We start from the raw sequence: 16,931 nt of genomic DNA on the forward strand, positions 1-16,931 counted from the left end.
CATATGAATACCGAAATAAAGAGAAAGGGTGGAATATAAAATCAATGACAAAATGATGAAAGTGAGCTTTATAGATGCTTTCTACTATTTGCTCTTTATAAAAAGTACAGTCAGCCTACTAGCCTTTCTTTCACTTCCTCTCTCTCTCTGTCTCTCTGTCGTGATATTCTTTAAAATTCATAAAATCCCAGCACCGACAGTTGTTCTCATCGGACATCGGATAAGACTTTTTATTCAACAGTAAAATGAGGCATGGGGACCTTGCAAACAACGAAGTTGATCATGTAAGTACCTCAAAATGCAAAAGGTGAAAGTCAACTGATGTTCATCAAAACCAGCACAGCCATAAGACTGCGTTTTTCTGAATACATGCATCTTCACCAGACAAACGAATTTTTACCTAACGCCACTTTTATAGACATCTCCACTCCATTTATCGGTGAATCACATACATTATTAGAAGAAAAAAAGATTACCTACTACTCTTATTGGTGAGTCCTGACTTGACACATATATCACTTTCTTTAAGGGTGTACGTTAACTCTCTTTGGAGAGTCGTGTCTCACAGAAGACAGCTAGAACTCTTTAAAAAGAGAGTAAACTTCTTTCTCTAGGAGAGTTATATACGTGACATGCAAAACTCACCAAAAATATTGGCGAAACTTGCACTAAGACGCGCAAGCCTTGAAACAGCGAAATTGGACGATTTTGAGGACTAATCTGGTTGCTTCTAGGCTGTTTGTCTTAGCTAGGTCATGAGGGTTCTTTCTAGGTTGCTTCTATAGGACGTTGCTAAGTTTTAGCTAGGTGATGCTAAGGAGTTTCTACATTGATTCTCAGCGCAGAGAGGTTCGAGTTAAACACAGACAGTCAAAGACACGACACGGAGTCCAAACTCCAGAGACAGAAATTCGCGCTGAAAACAAGCGTTCTCATCTCTCTTCGACCTACGGGCAGGTCGTCCTTCGCGTAGGCCTTCCTTCGCTTCGTGGTCTTCTCGCAGCCGCCGCTGCCTTTTCCGTCCTCTATTGTTCGGCTAACTGTTGCCTTCTTTCTTTTTAGTGGACCAGTGGTGAGTAGTGAGATCTACACAATTTCTGTGGCCCATACCCGTTTATGGTGATGATAGTTTTCTGATATGCCGCACAAATTTCTGTGGCACATGCCCATTTGTTGGGCCAACTATTGTCTTCTTCACTTTTAGTAGACCAGTGGTGAGTAGTGGGACTTACCCAATTTCGGTGCCACATAAATGATTGGCCACACAGGGCCCCACAGGATAGGCCGCACAAATTACGGCTGCCTTAAACAGCTTCAGCTGTTAAAAAACTGGGGGACGCTTGATCTTCGCCTTCAAGTAGGACGCGATAGCGTAATCGGGCCCCGTGCGCGTGCCACAAGGGAAGGGACGTTTGTGCTCGTTACCTTGGTCATTCGAATCTATCCTATAATGCCTACTGCAAGTACAGTTGCGAAGTGCCCACTACACCATAATTATTCCTTTTGCGAAGTGGCGAAGTACCTACTACGCGTCCCTATAGGGCAATGCGCACCTGCGCACCTGCACATCTTGTTATGGATGGGCAGCTTTAAACCACCGGCCCGTTGCCTAACTCACTTGAATTGACGCCTGGTGCGCTTCTGCAATTCTGCCACGCAATATTACATGTGTTAGGGAGACTCCTACCACTACATTACATTCTTATAGCTTTTTTTTGCGAAAGAGTTTCAAGCACTGGCATCGCTTCGTGGTATAACACCTGCTTGCCACGCGGGAGGCCTGGGTTCGATTCTTCCCCGCACCGAAGCTTTTTATGATATATTTCTTTGCATCTATCTCGAATTTTCGCTCACGGCCAACGACGACGCCGCCGACACCGACACCGAAATTTCTTCGAAACGCTATTGCACTGACACTATCGCATTAAAATAGTAACAGGTACACTTTTTTTTTCTTACGATGTAGCACAAGTAGCGGAAGCACCAAAAAGCTGCTTGCTTAGACTTGTCTCAAGGGAAAAAAGTTAACGTCAACTTACCGGGTCCAGTGTGGCCTCTTCGGCAACATCTGTGGCCACCGACATCATTGGCAGTGGCGTCAGCAAAAGCGAAGCGCAGAATGTTGCAAGCACGGGCCCAGTCATTCCGAGGGAGTCAAAATAAGACGAAATATTTGGTGAAGTATTTCGTTTGTGAAGCGTACGGGAGCAAGCCTTCGCTTTAACTGGACACAGCCAGGGTCCTAAACAACCGCTTTCGCGACTTCGTCACATGCAAAATCACAAACCCGTAGCACTACACATCGCGTACACCAGACATGGTCTCCAAACTACGAGCAGAGTGTAGCCGTGTCTAAGCACACAAGCAGAAATACGGTAGATAGCCATGTGTCTGATGGCAAACCAGCTGTTCATTTCAGCAATCTAGAGTAGTTGGCCTGTCACAAGAGCTCAGCAGTTTGTAAGCGTTATCAAACAAGTGGTATGGAGTTTTGTGATGTCAACTTTCTTTTTTTTTTAGCACAGCAGCAGCAACTTATGATTGGGAAAGTTGCGAAAGAACGGTTGCTACAAGCGCATTCCGGGGAAAAAAAGCGCGTAACAAAAAAAAAAAAAGAAACACGACAAACACACAACTATAACGTCTGAGCGAACGAGAATACGGATGGACCTGGCGCAATGTGACATTGTCAGGTGTGCGTTACACTCAACCTTCTGGTCTCAACCTCTGCTGTCAGTTAAAATAACATCATCGTTTCTTATTTCGTACTGTCGATTTCTTAATCAATCATCTCCATCTGAATAAAATCCATTCCCCCTTTTTTTTACATCATACTATCATGTCCCTCTTGCTTTTATAAGCCTCCGCTTAGGAAGACGAGGGTGATTTTTATCTGCCAAGGCGATGAATATTACACTGTAATCTACACGCCTGAGCGTTTGCAGCCAAATGCAGCCATCACTGCACAGTGCGTGCAATACAAGCATTGTATGGACCCGTCGTGTTGGCCACAAGCAAACAGTGCCCAGATTGTGCTCGTCCTTTAACGAATAAAATTGTCAAACGTAAGCAAATATGGGCTTTATGCATGCACGAAATAAGAAGCCTTTTTAATGCTTGACACTTCAACAATTGAAGAAATGTATGTACACATGTTTACGCATGACCTAAAGTCCCGATGTTCGAGGAGAAAACACAGAGCCATACCAAGTGTTAAATTTCAAGCTTGAAGTGCATGAAAGTACGTATCTTCAAGCTTTTGGACGTGTCTTATAAAACTTGGAAGTCGCTTGAGCCTCGTCTTCAAGAGTAGAACGCGATAGCGTAATCGGGCCCCGTGCGCTTAGACTTCTCAATTGTTAGCCTGATGCAGCCTGCAGGAACCTCGATAACAAAGACCCGCTCGTGTCATACCACGAACTCACCTCTCATCATAGGTTAGGACGTCGAACTTTTCCTCCTCCTCACACAAAGCTCAACAGAGCACAAGCAATCACTTACAGACAGTTGCAGACGAACATACATAACACCGACGACACTAAGCAGGAGCAATCCTGACTTTCCTGCTGTATGCTCGCACTGTGGACACGAATACAACAATTTCGAGCACATGCTCTGGCTGTGCCCTGCCAACGAGGGTACAGACTTTCTGACCAGTCCTCATGGGACTCAGCGCTTCAAAGCACAGAGCTCATAGCTCAGCTCCAGGCTGTCCAGAGGGCCGTCGCCGAAGGACTCTGTCTACCGGCCCCGACCTGGGTGGAGCCGCCGGACTGATTGACGGGGCCTTCGGCACCGCTTTCTTTCACCTCAGGACCTGAATAAAGTTCGTACTCACTCACTCACTGGCTTCGCTTCTTGGAGGATGCCTCAGCTGTGCCGCAAGGAAACGAATGTCTGTGCGCATAACATTGACCGTTTCAAACAATCCTAGCATGCATACTGCAAGTACATTTTGAGAGTGCCCACTACGCCATAATTTTCCCTTTTGCGAATCAGCGAAGGGCTCGATCCCTGGGTTTGATTCTCTCTCGCACCGAAGATTTTTATTTATTTTATTCGCATCTTCCTCGGTTTTTCGGTCACGGGCAACGCTGATTTTTCGCTCACAACCAACGACGCTGACTTCGACGCCGACGCCAGAATTTCTGCGAAATGAGCTTTCTAACGCTATCGCGTTAATAGGGCACTAAAGACGAAAACGGACTGCGTTGTACTACACCAGTTCTGCAAAGCGTTATCTTTTAGGAAAATTTTATTTCAATTTTGAAATTAAGTCAGAAGGACACGCTTATAGGACAGGACCATGCACGTACAGCGAAACGCAAATAAGTATTTATTGCGATAATCAATCTACATAACTATGCAACAGTCAACTTTATAAATTCAGCATAGTCCTTATTCTCTGCCACTCGAAATTATTTTGCGAAGATGACCGCATTTAAAAACTTCGTTGACGATTCAGTGGTTGAACTGAACTTGAACGAGAAAGTTTTGATGTTTGAACGGTATACGTAGGCCGCGTTAGCCAAGATTCACCATAATTGCTGCGATCACTGACATCACTAGCTGTCATTTGGCAGCACCATCTGGTATTTTCCACTTAGACAGCATTAGCCAAAAATATCGGAATTTTAGCCATCTTTAGCCAACCTCACACGCCATTAGCTTACATTAGGCCTCATTTAGTCAACCCTAGCCTACTAACCAGTGCGAAGCAGGACTAATACCATCTGAATAAATACGGTTGTTGTATTCCGTTAGAAACTGTCATAGTACTTCGTTAGCGAAAGTGAGTGGAAAAGGTCCAAGAAGGCATTGTCATAAAAAGGCATGGTTCCTTATGCGTTGGCCTAAGACGACTTGAAGGCGAAATCCACCTTGTTGTTCTTCTTCCTTTTATCTTCAGTCTATTTTATATGTCCTCCCAGCTCAGTTATGGGCAGTGCAACCAGTGGCGTAGCCGGGGGGGGGCGGCACACCGGGCCCGTGCCCTCCCCCCCCCCCCGAAGTTTTTTTTTTTTTTGCTATGGCACTCAGAGCCCAAAATGACACTTGACCACATCTGCCTGCCCGGCCCCCCATTTCAAATCAAGAAAGTGTCCCCCCCCCCCCCCCCCCCCCCCCCCCCCCCCGAAAAAAATTTCTGCCTACGCCCCTGAGTCCAACGGGCCCGCGACGCAGCAGAGAGACTTGGTCTTTCTGTTCCGATGTGGGAGCGGCCAGCAACGTGCTAGGGCGCGTTCTGAGGGACCAAAATAAAGTTAACTCATCCATCCGTCCCCAACCTCCCCCATGATGTTTCCTGTGCCTCACGTGTTGTTACCCTGATTGCCGTATCGGCCTTTGACCAAGCGACGATGTCACTTGTACGCCAATATATGATGCCATGTCGTGACGTCATGATGACGTCATGCGATATTGAGGTAATGGGACTTTTTGCACGTCAATAGATACACACACGTTCCCTTGAGCAACATGTGACTTTTTACCTACTTTTATTAGCTTCTTTTTCATCAGTCCTGTTGACGCAGCCGCCAACAAAGTCTCGCAAAATATCGTCAAGTCTCGCAAAGTCTCGAGAAGCCTCTAGACTCACGAGACATATAAGGCTCGCCCTAACAGGCGGCTATGGTGTTACAGGTTTGTTGTACCGAGCTCGGGATGAACTTTTTACAGTCTACACCGGTGGTGGTGCAGTTCGTGACCAGGTTTATCATGTGGCGGTGGAGAATGTCAGTAGCATTATAGCCGTAGATGAAATCGAGGTGACCGAATGTGGGATCCGGCACCGTCTCATTCACCACGAGGATGCATCGCAGACGCTCGGCAAGGTCGTGCACGTCTTGGGGATTAGCGAAGATGTCACCCCTTCCCTGATAGATTGCAAAGGGAGCAGTGATGTTTTCCAAAGGATAAGGTGGTGGACGCTCCTGCAAAAACCAGAGGGGTGGCCAGTTTTTTACTTGAAGGGACTAGCAACTCGCCAGAACGTCTGCTTAGACCCTATCGTGGAAATGAAAAGACCCCGAATTATAATTACAGCATAGAGCAGCCTTTTCGCGAATTCAATGTAACTTGTATCTTTAATCTTCGCCTGAGAGTCATAAACGCCGGTGCGTCATGCCACCTGGTGGAAAAAGCGTTCGTACCACAGGAAGGAGTCGATCGGATTAATGTGCGTAGTGTGCTGTTGTTGAAGCGCACCATAATTGGTTTTTAACATTGCAGTTCATATCTTATTAGGCATCCCCGCTCTATTATCTGCGTATTGATTGAAAGAGTTGACTCTTACAAGCGGCGCTGCGTTCGCAGCAGCTGCAGGGCAAGGACATCCGTGTCAAGCCGCGCGTCACGGTTTAACATGGTTTTACTAGTTGCCGCGAAGGTAGCGTCGCTTCCCATAATTAACACCTTTTACATCGTAATAAGCTGAGAAAAATGATGGGATGCTTTACAATATTCGGACTATATGTTTAAGCACGAATTCTGGAGCGCCGAACCAACACCAAAGTACGTATACCAATCCGAATGACTCATTCACGCAGTACCACGGCTGGTCAGCCAGGCCACGCAACGTGCCGGTTTTCAGCCGCAATTTTGGTCAAACGAAACGAACTTTCAGACGCACTTTAAAAATACAAATCCTATCAAATCGCGAAAAGAATGCTCGATTTTTTCACTATAATTCAGTCCTTCCACTTTCACAACTTTCTTGACACAGGTTCTGTCCGGTCACGAATTCATTTACAGGGGGTGCTATTACATGTAATCCTCACTAGTTATTTATTGTGTAATAATTGACAGGGAAATCAGTCCAACTGTATTTTCTTAGTGGAGAGGAACGAAATCACGGTAACTGCAATGATTGTTCCAATGAACTTCCATTCACAGCTGTAGCACACTTTTTACACCGTGGTGCATTCTATATACAGTCGCTATGACACGCTCGGCGTGAACACGAGAGCACGTGCCGCACGGTGCTAGACGCCCACCTACACAAACGCTTGTCACATGCGCAATGCGTTAGCGGCGAGAGTATTTTATCATCGAGTGCACCAGCGAACCTTCGTCGAAGGCGCTCACCGATGACTCGATGCGTACGATTGTCAAATAACCAAGCCTCAATGTAACTGTGCATCTGTTGAGCCTCGCGTTTTTGCAGGTATTCGTCACTGATAGCACGGTGTCGTCATGTGGCTCTGCATGCGGTTAAAACGTGCGGCATGCGCTCCCGTGTTCACGTTAAGCGTGCTTACGACTATACACATGGAGTCATCCCTACGAGCATTTCTTAGGACGATGGCTCAACTAGAACACGCGTAAAGGGCTCAGCAACGAACATGTTCTACTTATCTGATGGCGCAAAGATGCCGGCAGCGACACGGTAGCTGGCAAATAATGCTCTTGCTTTTTTTTTTTGATGCCTCAAACAATGAACTTTGTGCGTACCTCTGCCGATCTGCCACTCTTGATGGGATGGGCATGGAATGCTTGTTTATTGCAGTTGTCTTTCGATACACATGACTGCCAATTACCGGCCTACTAGTATTAACGCTTTTATTAGTGCTATTTGCCAAATAACAAATAGACTGGACACAAAGTGGGAGTTCTTGAGGAGGGGCTCAATATATGCGTAATAATAATAATAACAATAATATCTGGAGTTTAACGTCCCAAAACCACCATACGATTATGAGAGGCGCCGTAGTGGAGGGCTCCGGAAAGTTCGACCACCTGGGGTTCTTTAACATGCACCTAAATCTAAGTACACGGGCCTCGAATATTTCGCCTCCATCGATAATGCAGCCGCCGCGGGCGGGTTTCGATCCCGCGACCTTCGGGTCAGCAGTCAAGCGCCATAACCACTAGACCACCGTGGCGGGACCTCAATACATGAGTGAACTGAAACGACCAATGGCAATGTGTATGGGAAGGTATTCATTGATTTGAGCAGATTACCTGTTTATATTGTTCCTTATTCTTCTCCGTCCCGTAATCAAATCTGACAAAGTTCTTCGCCTTGTACATCTATAACAAAACAAAATGAAGATGTCATTTCTCCTTTCCCGCTCCTGGGAAAAAGAAGAGGAAGAGGAGAGCAGGCCTGCCCCTTTCCCTTCTCACTTGACGCCTATGCATTAAAAGAATATTAAAGCCAAGCAGTAAATATGCTTATAGTGTATTTCAAGACTCCGATTTACTTAACTTTATCAATAATGCATTACAAGAAGAAAAATGGCGCAATATATTGTCGCGAAACTTGCTACGTTAGGTATATGGTCCCCATAAAATATTACTTAATCCATTTTTACGGATAATTACATAGGCCCTAGTAGACAACGTTTACACAACGCCGCTCGCAGACACCGCAAAACTCACGACGCTATGGCGTGCTGGTGCGGCACGCGCAAAGTGGTGTCACTGTCAGTATTTTACTTCTACGCGCTTTTACGTTTATCAAGCTTCTTCTCGAGCGGAGAGCAGCGTATTTGGCATTGTGAATAGGTAACATACTAACACAAAAAGAATTGCTTTTCTTTCTAGTGTCATTTGCATTTAGTTCGGGCGTATTCGATACTTCAATTGAGCAATGTCGACTGACTTACCTGGGCATAGTGGAGCAAGTTTTGGCTGGAGGAGCCCACAGGTAAGTTTGTCACGTAGACAGGCACCCTCGTCTGCGTGTGATAACGTATGCATCCATACATGAACACTAAACGCGCCTGCGTGATCATTTCTTTTGCTGTTAAGCGGCCTGTATGGAGCCTCCATTCTAGCACAGTCCTTCAATATAATTCTGGAGTTTTAGGTACCGAAACCACATGATTACAAGGCACGCTGTAGTGGGATTGAATTTTACCACCTGGGGTGTCTAATGTGAATAAACTCTAATCCACGTTATTTTTTTTTTCACATTGAGCTTTCATAAAAATTTTGCCTTCATGGTTTGGAATCGAAGTGAACCGGCCTGTGGCATTAAGTCCCCAGTAGCAAGCTATTCACAAAAAGTGTCTTTTACAGGCAAGTTGAAACTTTTCTGCCAAAACGTTGATATATAAAAGGAACAGTGGCACTGAAGGCCAACATCAACACGTGGAGGGACTAACAGTGACATAACTTATCAGAACCCCCACAAAAAACACATTAACGAAACATCCGTAGGCAAGAATAGACACAGCGGTTGAGGCTGCGGTGACCATCGCATGCACGGACCGGTGCCTTCCAAAAGTATTCTTTTGCGCTGAGGGGCACACAATTCCGGGAGACCTTTGCTGTCATGCAACACAGGGACGAACGCACTGCGCAGATGAAACGGAATGAGGTTCTTTCGTGAGCAAGCCATCTGTGAACCTCAGCGCAAAAGTGTCAATGTTTTCGGAATGCACCGGTGCACGCATGCGGGGGCCACCATGGTCTCATCATCTGTGCCTATAGTATTTCTTACTCCTGTTCTGTTATCATCCATGTTATTCATTTTTCTTAGGGGGGGGGGGGGGTCTGGTAAGTTATGTCACTGTTAGTCATTGCACGTGTTGATCTTGGCCTTCGGCGTCTCTGTTTACTTCATGTATATATGTATATTTGTGTTTTTCGCAATAAACCTCAGTTGCGAGTGAGCGCCTTTCGTTCGTCCGCCCTAGTCCACGTCGTCCTTATAGTGCTTCATCCTAGTTAATAATGCAACACCATCTAGCTGAAACGACCGCTCTACTAATCCAGCTTATTTCTAACTATAGTGTCCTTCAGCTTCTTTCGCTCTAATACACCGTTTCGAACAGAGGCGGGGCCGTATTATAGAAATAACCTATAGTGAAAGGTAATATGAGCTGAATCAGCAGAGGGAGCCAAAAAGGCAGTTGAGGGAAGGGCTGAATCGCCCTTATGCAATAAGAGCATGGCTGTAGGCTAGCAGCTGCTCTATTCTTACACTGTTGTACTGCTTCGGATTCTTTCCGTACAGGAAGGCCAGTGGTTTGTAGCAAAAATTACGGAAGAATCGGAAGTCGCAAAACTTGGCGAGTCTCCTTTGCCGTGCTTTGCTCGTGACCAAGAACCCACCGTGCGTGAAGAAGTCGTTCACCATCTGTCGGAAGGTAATCACTTTGTGAAGAGCAGCATGTACTAGTAAGAAAGCTGCTCGAAAATTAGAAATCGAAGAACGCTGCTTATTATTTAAAAGCTCGATCCATTAACAGGACACAACAACAGGACACACATCATGATCAATTGGAGTTCAGCCCTTTGGGCTGGCAGCTTTCAATCATCCACTATCCTCCACGCCGCAGCCCCCCTTGAACCCAACAAGGACACAAAATAAAGTTTTGTCTCTCTCTCTCGTTACGCAGTTTAGATGTTTTGAAGCTTGGTGACGTGAGGTGCGATTCTGCACTCCTGCTAAGCGATATTACTTCGGTTAACGGGACTGCTTGCCCAACATGACGACTGTAGAATATCTTTTTGCAAAGCGGTTTTAAGCACTTTGGCTGTGGTCGATTAGCTGGCTCTGTGATAGATCACCTGACTTCAACGCAAAAGACTTCGGTTCTATTCAAGCTCGAATCCTAAGTTTTATTGAGCTCACGTTGTATTTTGTACCACAAGCCGCAGCCGGCGTCTGATGTAACACGTAAGGCTTTCGCCTTAAAACAGTCAGTATTCCGGCGCACGTGAGCTGCACCTCCACAAAGCCCGCAACAACGCTAGTTGTGACACATATGTGACATTCTGTGAATCCAGAATGCGTTAAGCATGGCCTCCATGGTGCGGGCGGCCCAGAAATTAGGCACGTTTCTCTTTACACAGGTCTTCTCCTCGAAAAAAAAAAGCGACGACATGCTCAAGATAACGTCGCTGCCAAAACCTTACGCCAAAATCAAATAGAATATCATTTTGCTGAATGCTTTCTGGCGGAACCCCGCCATATCAGATGGGGCTACCGGCGCGGTCGCTCACGTTTGCTTCTGGTAAAGCTACCGGCGTAGCCATGGGGGTAGGGGGCTTGGGGCATTCATACCCCGCCCCCCCCTAAATTCGTTCAGTTTTGCATGTGTATGTATACACGCACAATACAAATGTGCGCACGTACTACACAAATTATGGCTAAAACCTCCCCCCCTGAAAAAAAATTCTCACTACCGGTATTCCGCGGAACCGGTATTCTCACTACCGGTATTCGTGGAACAGCACATGCAATTACTGGATGCACCTTCGTCAAGTTTTAAGAGTGTACCTAGCTTTGCGAAGACAGCGCAAATGCTCCCGCTGTTGTTAGGCTTACAGGCATCACTCTGATGAAGTTGAGGGTTCGTACCTTGACTAGCCTTGAGAATGAAGTGAGATGCCTCATCGGCGACGTGAAGTGCGTGACGTTTGCCACGGGAGCATAGCTGACGAGGATGTTCACCTAGAAAACAAAATCGATTAGGAAAGGGAAATCGGCAACCACCCGTTTGGAGCACGAAGCCACAAAAAAAAAACCATACAGATTTCTCGGAAAGAAAGCCTTCTAGCTGCCCAAAAATTCGTCCTGGTCCGGGCATTGAACCCGGGACCAACGCCTTTCCGGGTGGTCGCTCTGCCAATTGAACTAACCAGGAAGCTAGAAATTGGCAGCACGAGGGCGAGTTCATCGGCAACTCGAATCACATGGACACATTTTATTGCGTATCAGTTCTTCGGAATCACGCAAGGTGATTCCGCAAGGTCATCTTTTTTCTGAAACCTTCCGCCACCTTGCGAGATACCGCGGAACTGATTTGCGAAAACAAAATTCGTTTCTAAGCAATGATTGTCTCCAAAGTTCACGAGTGAGGCAATGTCTCTGGTTGAGAGTATGTTCCCACATCCATGTTCTATCGTAGAGCGACGCTCTGACCACCAGTGCTTGGCTATGCACACATATATAAAAGGTAAAGAAATAGCTTGCGCTGTACCACAAGCTATATTTCCCGCTGAATAGCTTATGGTACAACGCTGTTCGCGTAAAGCTGAGTGTGTAGTTTCGAATTTCATTTGTGAGAAGTTAAGACTTCTCGCCTTCCATTTTTATTTTAATACTATATATAGAACCAACGGGGAATTTCACTTCTGTTTTCGACGCTCTACTGCCCTGTGTTCTTTAAGACACTATGAATTCTACACGTCATAGCAGCAAGTTAGGAATGGCACCAGCTGTGCTAGCAATGATACTTTACTATACAGAAGGGCTCAGCAGTATCGAACATGTATGTAAATCAGTCAGTCTTTGAGTGTCTTGTATCTTCATATTGATACCTTCGGCGGGTGGAGTATAGTGTTTGATTTCGGTAGATCGCAGGAGGGATCGTACGTCTCAAAGTACAAGATGTCCCCGTGTCCTAAGTTAAACAGCATATCCTTACAGAGGAACAAAATCACGAAAGATGCATCAATGAGATCTTTAATAGATGCTGTGTACATAAGACGCACATATACAGCGCATAATATAACAAATATACATAGGCAGGAGCATCCTCTATGCCCTCACAACCTCAGATTGCAAAATTTGTGAACTAAGCGTCAAATTTGATGATGAATATGAAATATCGAATCGGAGCGTTGCCGGAGAGTAAACATTGAAATCATCTACAAATATTACCTTAACCTTTCAGCATTCACATATTCCATAATCCTCACTGCATAAAATTGAATTACTAAGATGTAGATGTAATTATGCAATAATGACTTTAATTGCTCACGATAACTGTGTACAACGCAAAAGTGTATGAACAGCCTACTCAAGCAGATTTTATGTATAGCTATATTGTCGCGTGCAAAAGTTTGCGCTATGTTTAGTTTTGATAATCCTGAATATGCCCATGAGTCGGCTGCGCAAGGACGTCATTCAAAGCCTACTGCTCGAGGCCACAGTTCTCCCGAGTATTCAGCTTTCCATTTATTTCTCATATGTAAACACTACAGTCCGAGTATGAGACTTTATGTGGTGGGGAGGGAAGGAAAAATGCTGCACTAAGGGCAGATTGACAAACCCTACGTGACAGTTTGTCATAATCTACCTATTTTATGTACACTGTAGGACGAACACCTCTCCAAATGACGTCCAATTTAAAGCTTGAAATGTGCAACCAAGCCTATCGATGGAAGCCGTTGAAGCGCCGTTAGAAGTTAAGCACTCTGTCAACTTTCTGCCGTGCCTTTGCTTCTGTTTACTTGCCTTCGTGTTGTATTCTGGTCGCATCGAGAGAAGCACTAGCGACACCGTTGTCCCCTGCGACGTTGTCAGGAGGCCCACCTTGGTGAATCCTGTCTTATTCAGGATGTAGTCAATAACGGCCGGAAGGTCCTGCGTGCCAATCTGCTCGAAGCTGAATTGCCATTTGAACATGTATATAACCAACTGGAAACACAACGTACACTGAAACACATGATTTCGAAATGAGGCTGGGCCCATGAGATAGCATCATGTACGTACCCACTGGCCTAGCTGCCTGTCCGTTCATATAACGGAATAATTCCACATTTCTGTTAACGATGGTTTAATAAATTTATACGCAGGTGCTCGAGTCACTGAGATCGAAAGTGTGATGAAATTGAGTTGCGTCTTTGCTCTCTGTATAGGATATAGTTTGGGGATTCCTTTATATAAATAAATATATATCCAACAGTCCGTGGATCAGTGTAACAACGTCAGAATATACTGTGAGTGTTCGAGCTAAGTTGTGATATTACGATGCCCGATGTCGCTAAGACATGGCGCTCCTGTTAGATATTTTATTATACTTACTTTAGGAAGACAGCACGTCTTCTCTTGGCCAGAGCCGACCAGATGCAAGAGCGAAATTTTTTTTTCGGCATGCTTGAGAAAGCTATTTCTTCCGGAATGATGATGATAATGATGATGATGATGATGATATATGGTGTTTTGTGGCGCAAGGGTCAACGATGGCCAACGAGCGCCAGGCCATGATATCGGTTGTGAACAATGCTTATGTTAGGTGACTGCATGAGGTCCTAAAATACTGCGCACTAAAGGTGCGTAAAACATGTAGTTATTAAAATCATGAGCGTGGCGTGAAATATGTGTGGTGAGAATGAGTGACAAGTGGTCGTGGTAATAAAACTATGTAAATATTGAATTAGCACGAATGCTCCGTCAACGCCCTTTATTCCAAGGGCCGCGAGGCAAGTGCTTCCTGCAGTGCAGCCACCGCAGCAGCCACCTCTGTTGAGAGGCCGTGCTACGGATTACGTGGGCGTATAACTATGAAAGTATGTACATCTTTTAAAAATGATAATAGTGGTTCATATTAAAAAGAGGTATCCTACTATGAACATTAAAGGATGAAATGGCATATGTTGTTCGTATACTAACGAAAAATGTTCTTTCTCCCGGAATGTATCGGCTAGTTTAACACGGAGTAGTTCAATGCGCAGACAAAAACCGCTAAATTTTAAGTGAGTTACCTCCCTTGAAGTGAGTATCCTGTCAAAATGAGTTATCTCTCTTGGGAGTCAGCGGCTGCCGAACAGAAAACCAAAAGACGCGAAATCACCAACTTGCCTCCACTTCCAGAAGTCTTTGTCCTTCGTGGTGAGATTTACATGGCGATTTGACTGCGGGACACCTCTGGTGTTTACGAGCCATACATCAAATCCGGCATCTGCCAAGAGAAATCCTGTAAAAATATGAGAACCATTCTAGACGCGTTTCCTTTAACGCGGAACTTCCTGTGCGGACTCTTCTTAACCTCGCCCACTTGGGAAAACTATAAAACTCGATGATTTGAGAAAAAAACACCCTTAAGACGTTTACGACGTTTCATTTTATTTCGAGGCCATCTTGACGAGCTGAACGTAGATCCATGTAAAGAGTGCTAAGGTATTTTTGTGGGCCGGCCTAGCGAATTATGCGCACTAGGAATGTGGCCCATTTACATGGACTTGTGCCACGTGTTACTTGCCACTTGGCCATTGTATATGTGCCCATGAGGGAGGCATCAGTGCTGACTAGAATCAAATGGTGATATTGCCGATACTCAATAGCTTTGATAGAGATAAAGAAATGGCATTTGGCATACCATGTAATCCGTAGGACAGGTAGCTGGTTAAATAAAATAAATGATTACCATCAATGCAAGAGGCCTTCGTCGTGCAGATGAACCAAAATAATCTGATATAGGTGATAACACGGCGATGATGACCTTTTTACAAGCAATGATAACGTTTTACGTGAATGTCATGTACGACATGATACGTGCCGCGCTCCTGGTGCGCTCGTGTCATGAATGCCTTGATTTGCCTCGAAAACAAAAAATGCCCTGCATGCAGCTCCTCGCTGACTGCTTCGCGTTATATCGATTCCCACAATGCGTGGAATCTGCCGAATTTTATTTGATTATAAAGCAATTTTCCCATGGCGCACCTACCGAAATCGAAACTATCTTGACGTCAGGCTACAGTGCTAATTCTGGCGACCTCACGCAGCAGTCTGGCTAGTTGTGATGACTTCAGGTACCAAAACTTCCAAAATGGCCGCTTTGCATCACCAAAACATTCAAAATAGCCGCTTGGGCATCACCAACGAAACCACAGTGCGGAGCGGCCGTGGAAACGTCACGATATCTCGCGAGAGCACGTGACGAGAAGCTCATACCGTGTTGTGACGTTAGGGTACAGTAGGAATCGAAACTAGCTTTTAAAAACATACTGTAATTGCTTTTTCAGAGTGCACTCGTGCTGAACAGTACATTTTCTAGGCTCTTGATGGCTTGGTCCATAGGTGTATCGAGCGGGGGGCAAGGGGGGCGCTAGCCCTCCTACTTAGATAAGTTGGGGGGCGGAGCCCCCCCCCCCCCACTTTCCACGGTGGTGACTGTCGCCTGTACACTGGGAAACGAACAATGGTGGCAATCAAGTAAGTATATGAAGAAATTTGTCCTACGCTTCTGCTGTGAAAATTGTCTTTCGCGCCTCACGACCACGCACTGTAGGTTCTCTGTGGTGCAGGCCAGCTATGCGACGCTTACGCGCCTTGCGCTCCAGCATACAAAAGGAGGCTACCGCTGAGCAGGGGCCCTATAAATTTAGAACACTCTGTCATGCTTTTATTCTGCTTGACCTGGAATGAAATTCACATCATTGACGACACAAATACGGCCGGCGACCAATAAAGACTTCATGGACCGCTGGAACGCTCTTTCTTTTTCAGAATATTCATTTTCTTACATCGGAAAGGAATAGCACAACCGCTGCTCTATATGCAAGCTGTTGAGGGTCGACGAGAGTGCAGAAGTGTCAAGTGTTTTATTTGGGCCGAAGTGGCAGAGACAAAAAAGGTTTCCTCTTTAGTCTGCAATCAACCTGCTTTGCCTTGCTTGTCATATGGCAGCTTTCAGCGATCGCGGCGGCTTGCGAAAATGCGAGGAATAAGGCAGTGGACTCCAGCACATTGGGAAGCCCATCTTTCAAGCTTGCCCTGCAACTTGTTCTAACGGACCAGGAAGATCGTCAATGTCCACGGTTTTCTGGACTGAGGAGCCTGAATTGACAGCCGGGCTAGCTGGTTTTGATTCATATTAAATTGACTTGTACAGTGCAAAATACGACTCGGATGGCAAAGAAGCACACACGACCAGCGCTGTTTATTTCTCTCTCTCCCCCTCTCAGAGCAAAACTGCGTTCGCAGAATTGCATGCGCGCAGAAACAGCTCAACATCGCTATACTACAACGGAAAATATTTATTATACCCATATGAATTCACCTCGCCCGTTGCTATAATTAGCCTCTGCCTGTGTGAGCGGCGGGCAGCCTTCCTGAATTGCGGTCAGAATGAGACGCTTTCCGGCTATTCCGAAAAAGTTTAACTATAGTTTAGCATAATAATGCGATGCTTAATGTGCATACGTCATTTTAACGCGGCGAGATTTCACAGGTTTGTGACGCCCGTAAC

At 45.6% G+C, this 16,931-nt stretch overlaps 1 protein-coding gene across 3 annotated transcripts in view; it reads right to left on the reverse strand.

Annotated features, from left to right (window-relative positions):
- Positions 1 to 5,516: 5,516 nt before the first annotated feature.
- Positions 5,517 to 16,931, reverse strand: part of LOC119401779 (lipase member K-like) — a 62,035-nt gene continuing 50,620 nt past the window's right edge. For all 3 annotated transcript variants that reach the window (XM_049418133.1, XM_037668753.2, XM_049418134.1), the window contains 7 exons: positions 14,543 to 14,657; positions 13,196 to 13,346; positions 11,315 to 11,407; positions 9,932 to 10,087; positions 8,610 to 8,681; positions 7,963 to 8,031; positions 5,517 to 5,933 (listed from right to left, as the gene is read on the reverse strand). In XM_049418133.1, the coding sequence (XP_049274090.1) occupies positions 5,619 to 5,933; positions 7,963 to 8,031; positions 8,610 to 8,681; positions 9,932 to 10,087; positions 11,315 to 11,407; positions 13,196 to 13,346; positions 14,543 to 14,657 (971 nt within the window). In that variant the 3' untranslated portion in view covers positions 5,517 to 5,618. The remainder of the gene's footprint in view (positions 5,934 to 7,962; positions 8,032 to 8,609; positions 8,682 to 9,931; positions 10,088 to 11,314; positions 11,408 to 13,195; positions 13,347 to 14,542; positions 14,658 to 16,931) is intronic.

Source organism: Rhipicephalus sanguineus, chromosome 8 (assembly GCF_013339695.2).
Source record: "Rhipicephalus sanguineus isolate Rsan-2018 chromosome 8, BIME_Rsan_1.4, whole genome shotgun sequence".
In the NCBI taxonomy this organism is placed as follows: Eukaryota; Metazoa; Arthropoda; class Arachnida; order Ixodida; family Ixodidae; genus Rhipicephalus; species Rhipicephalus sanguineus.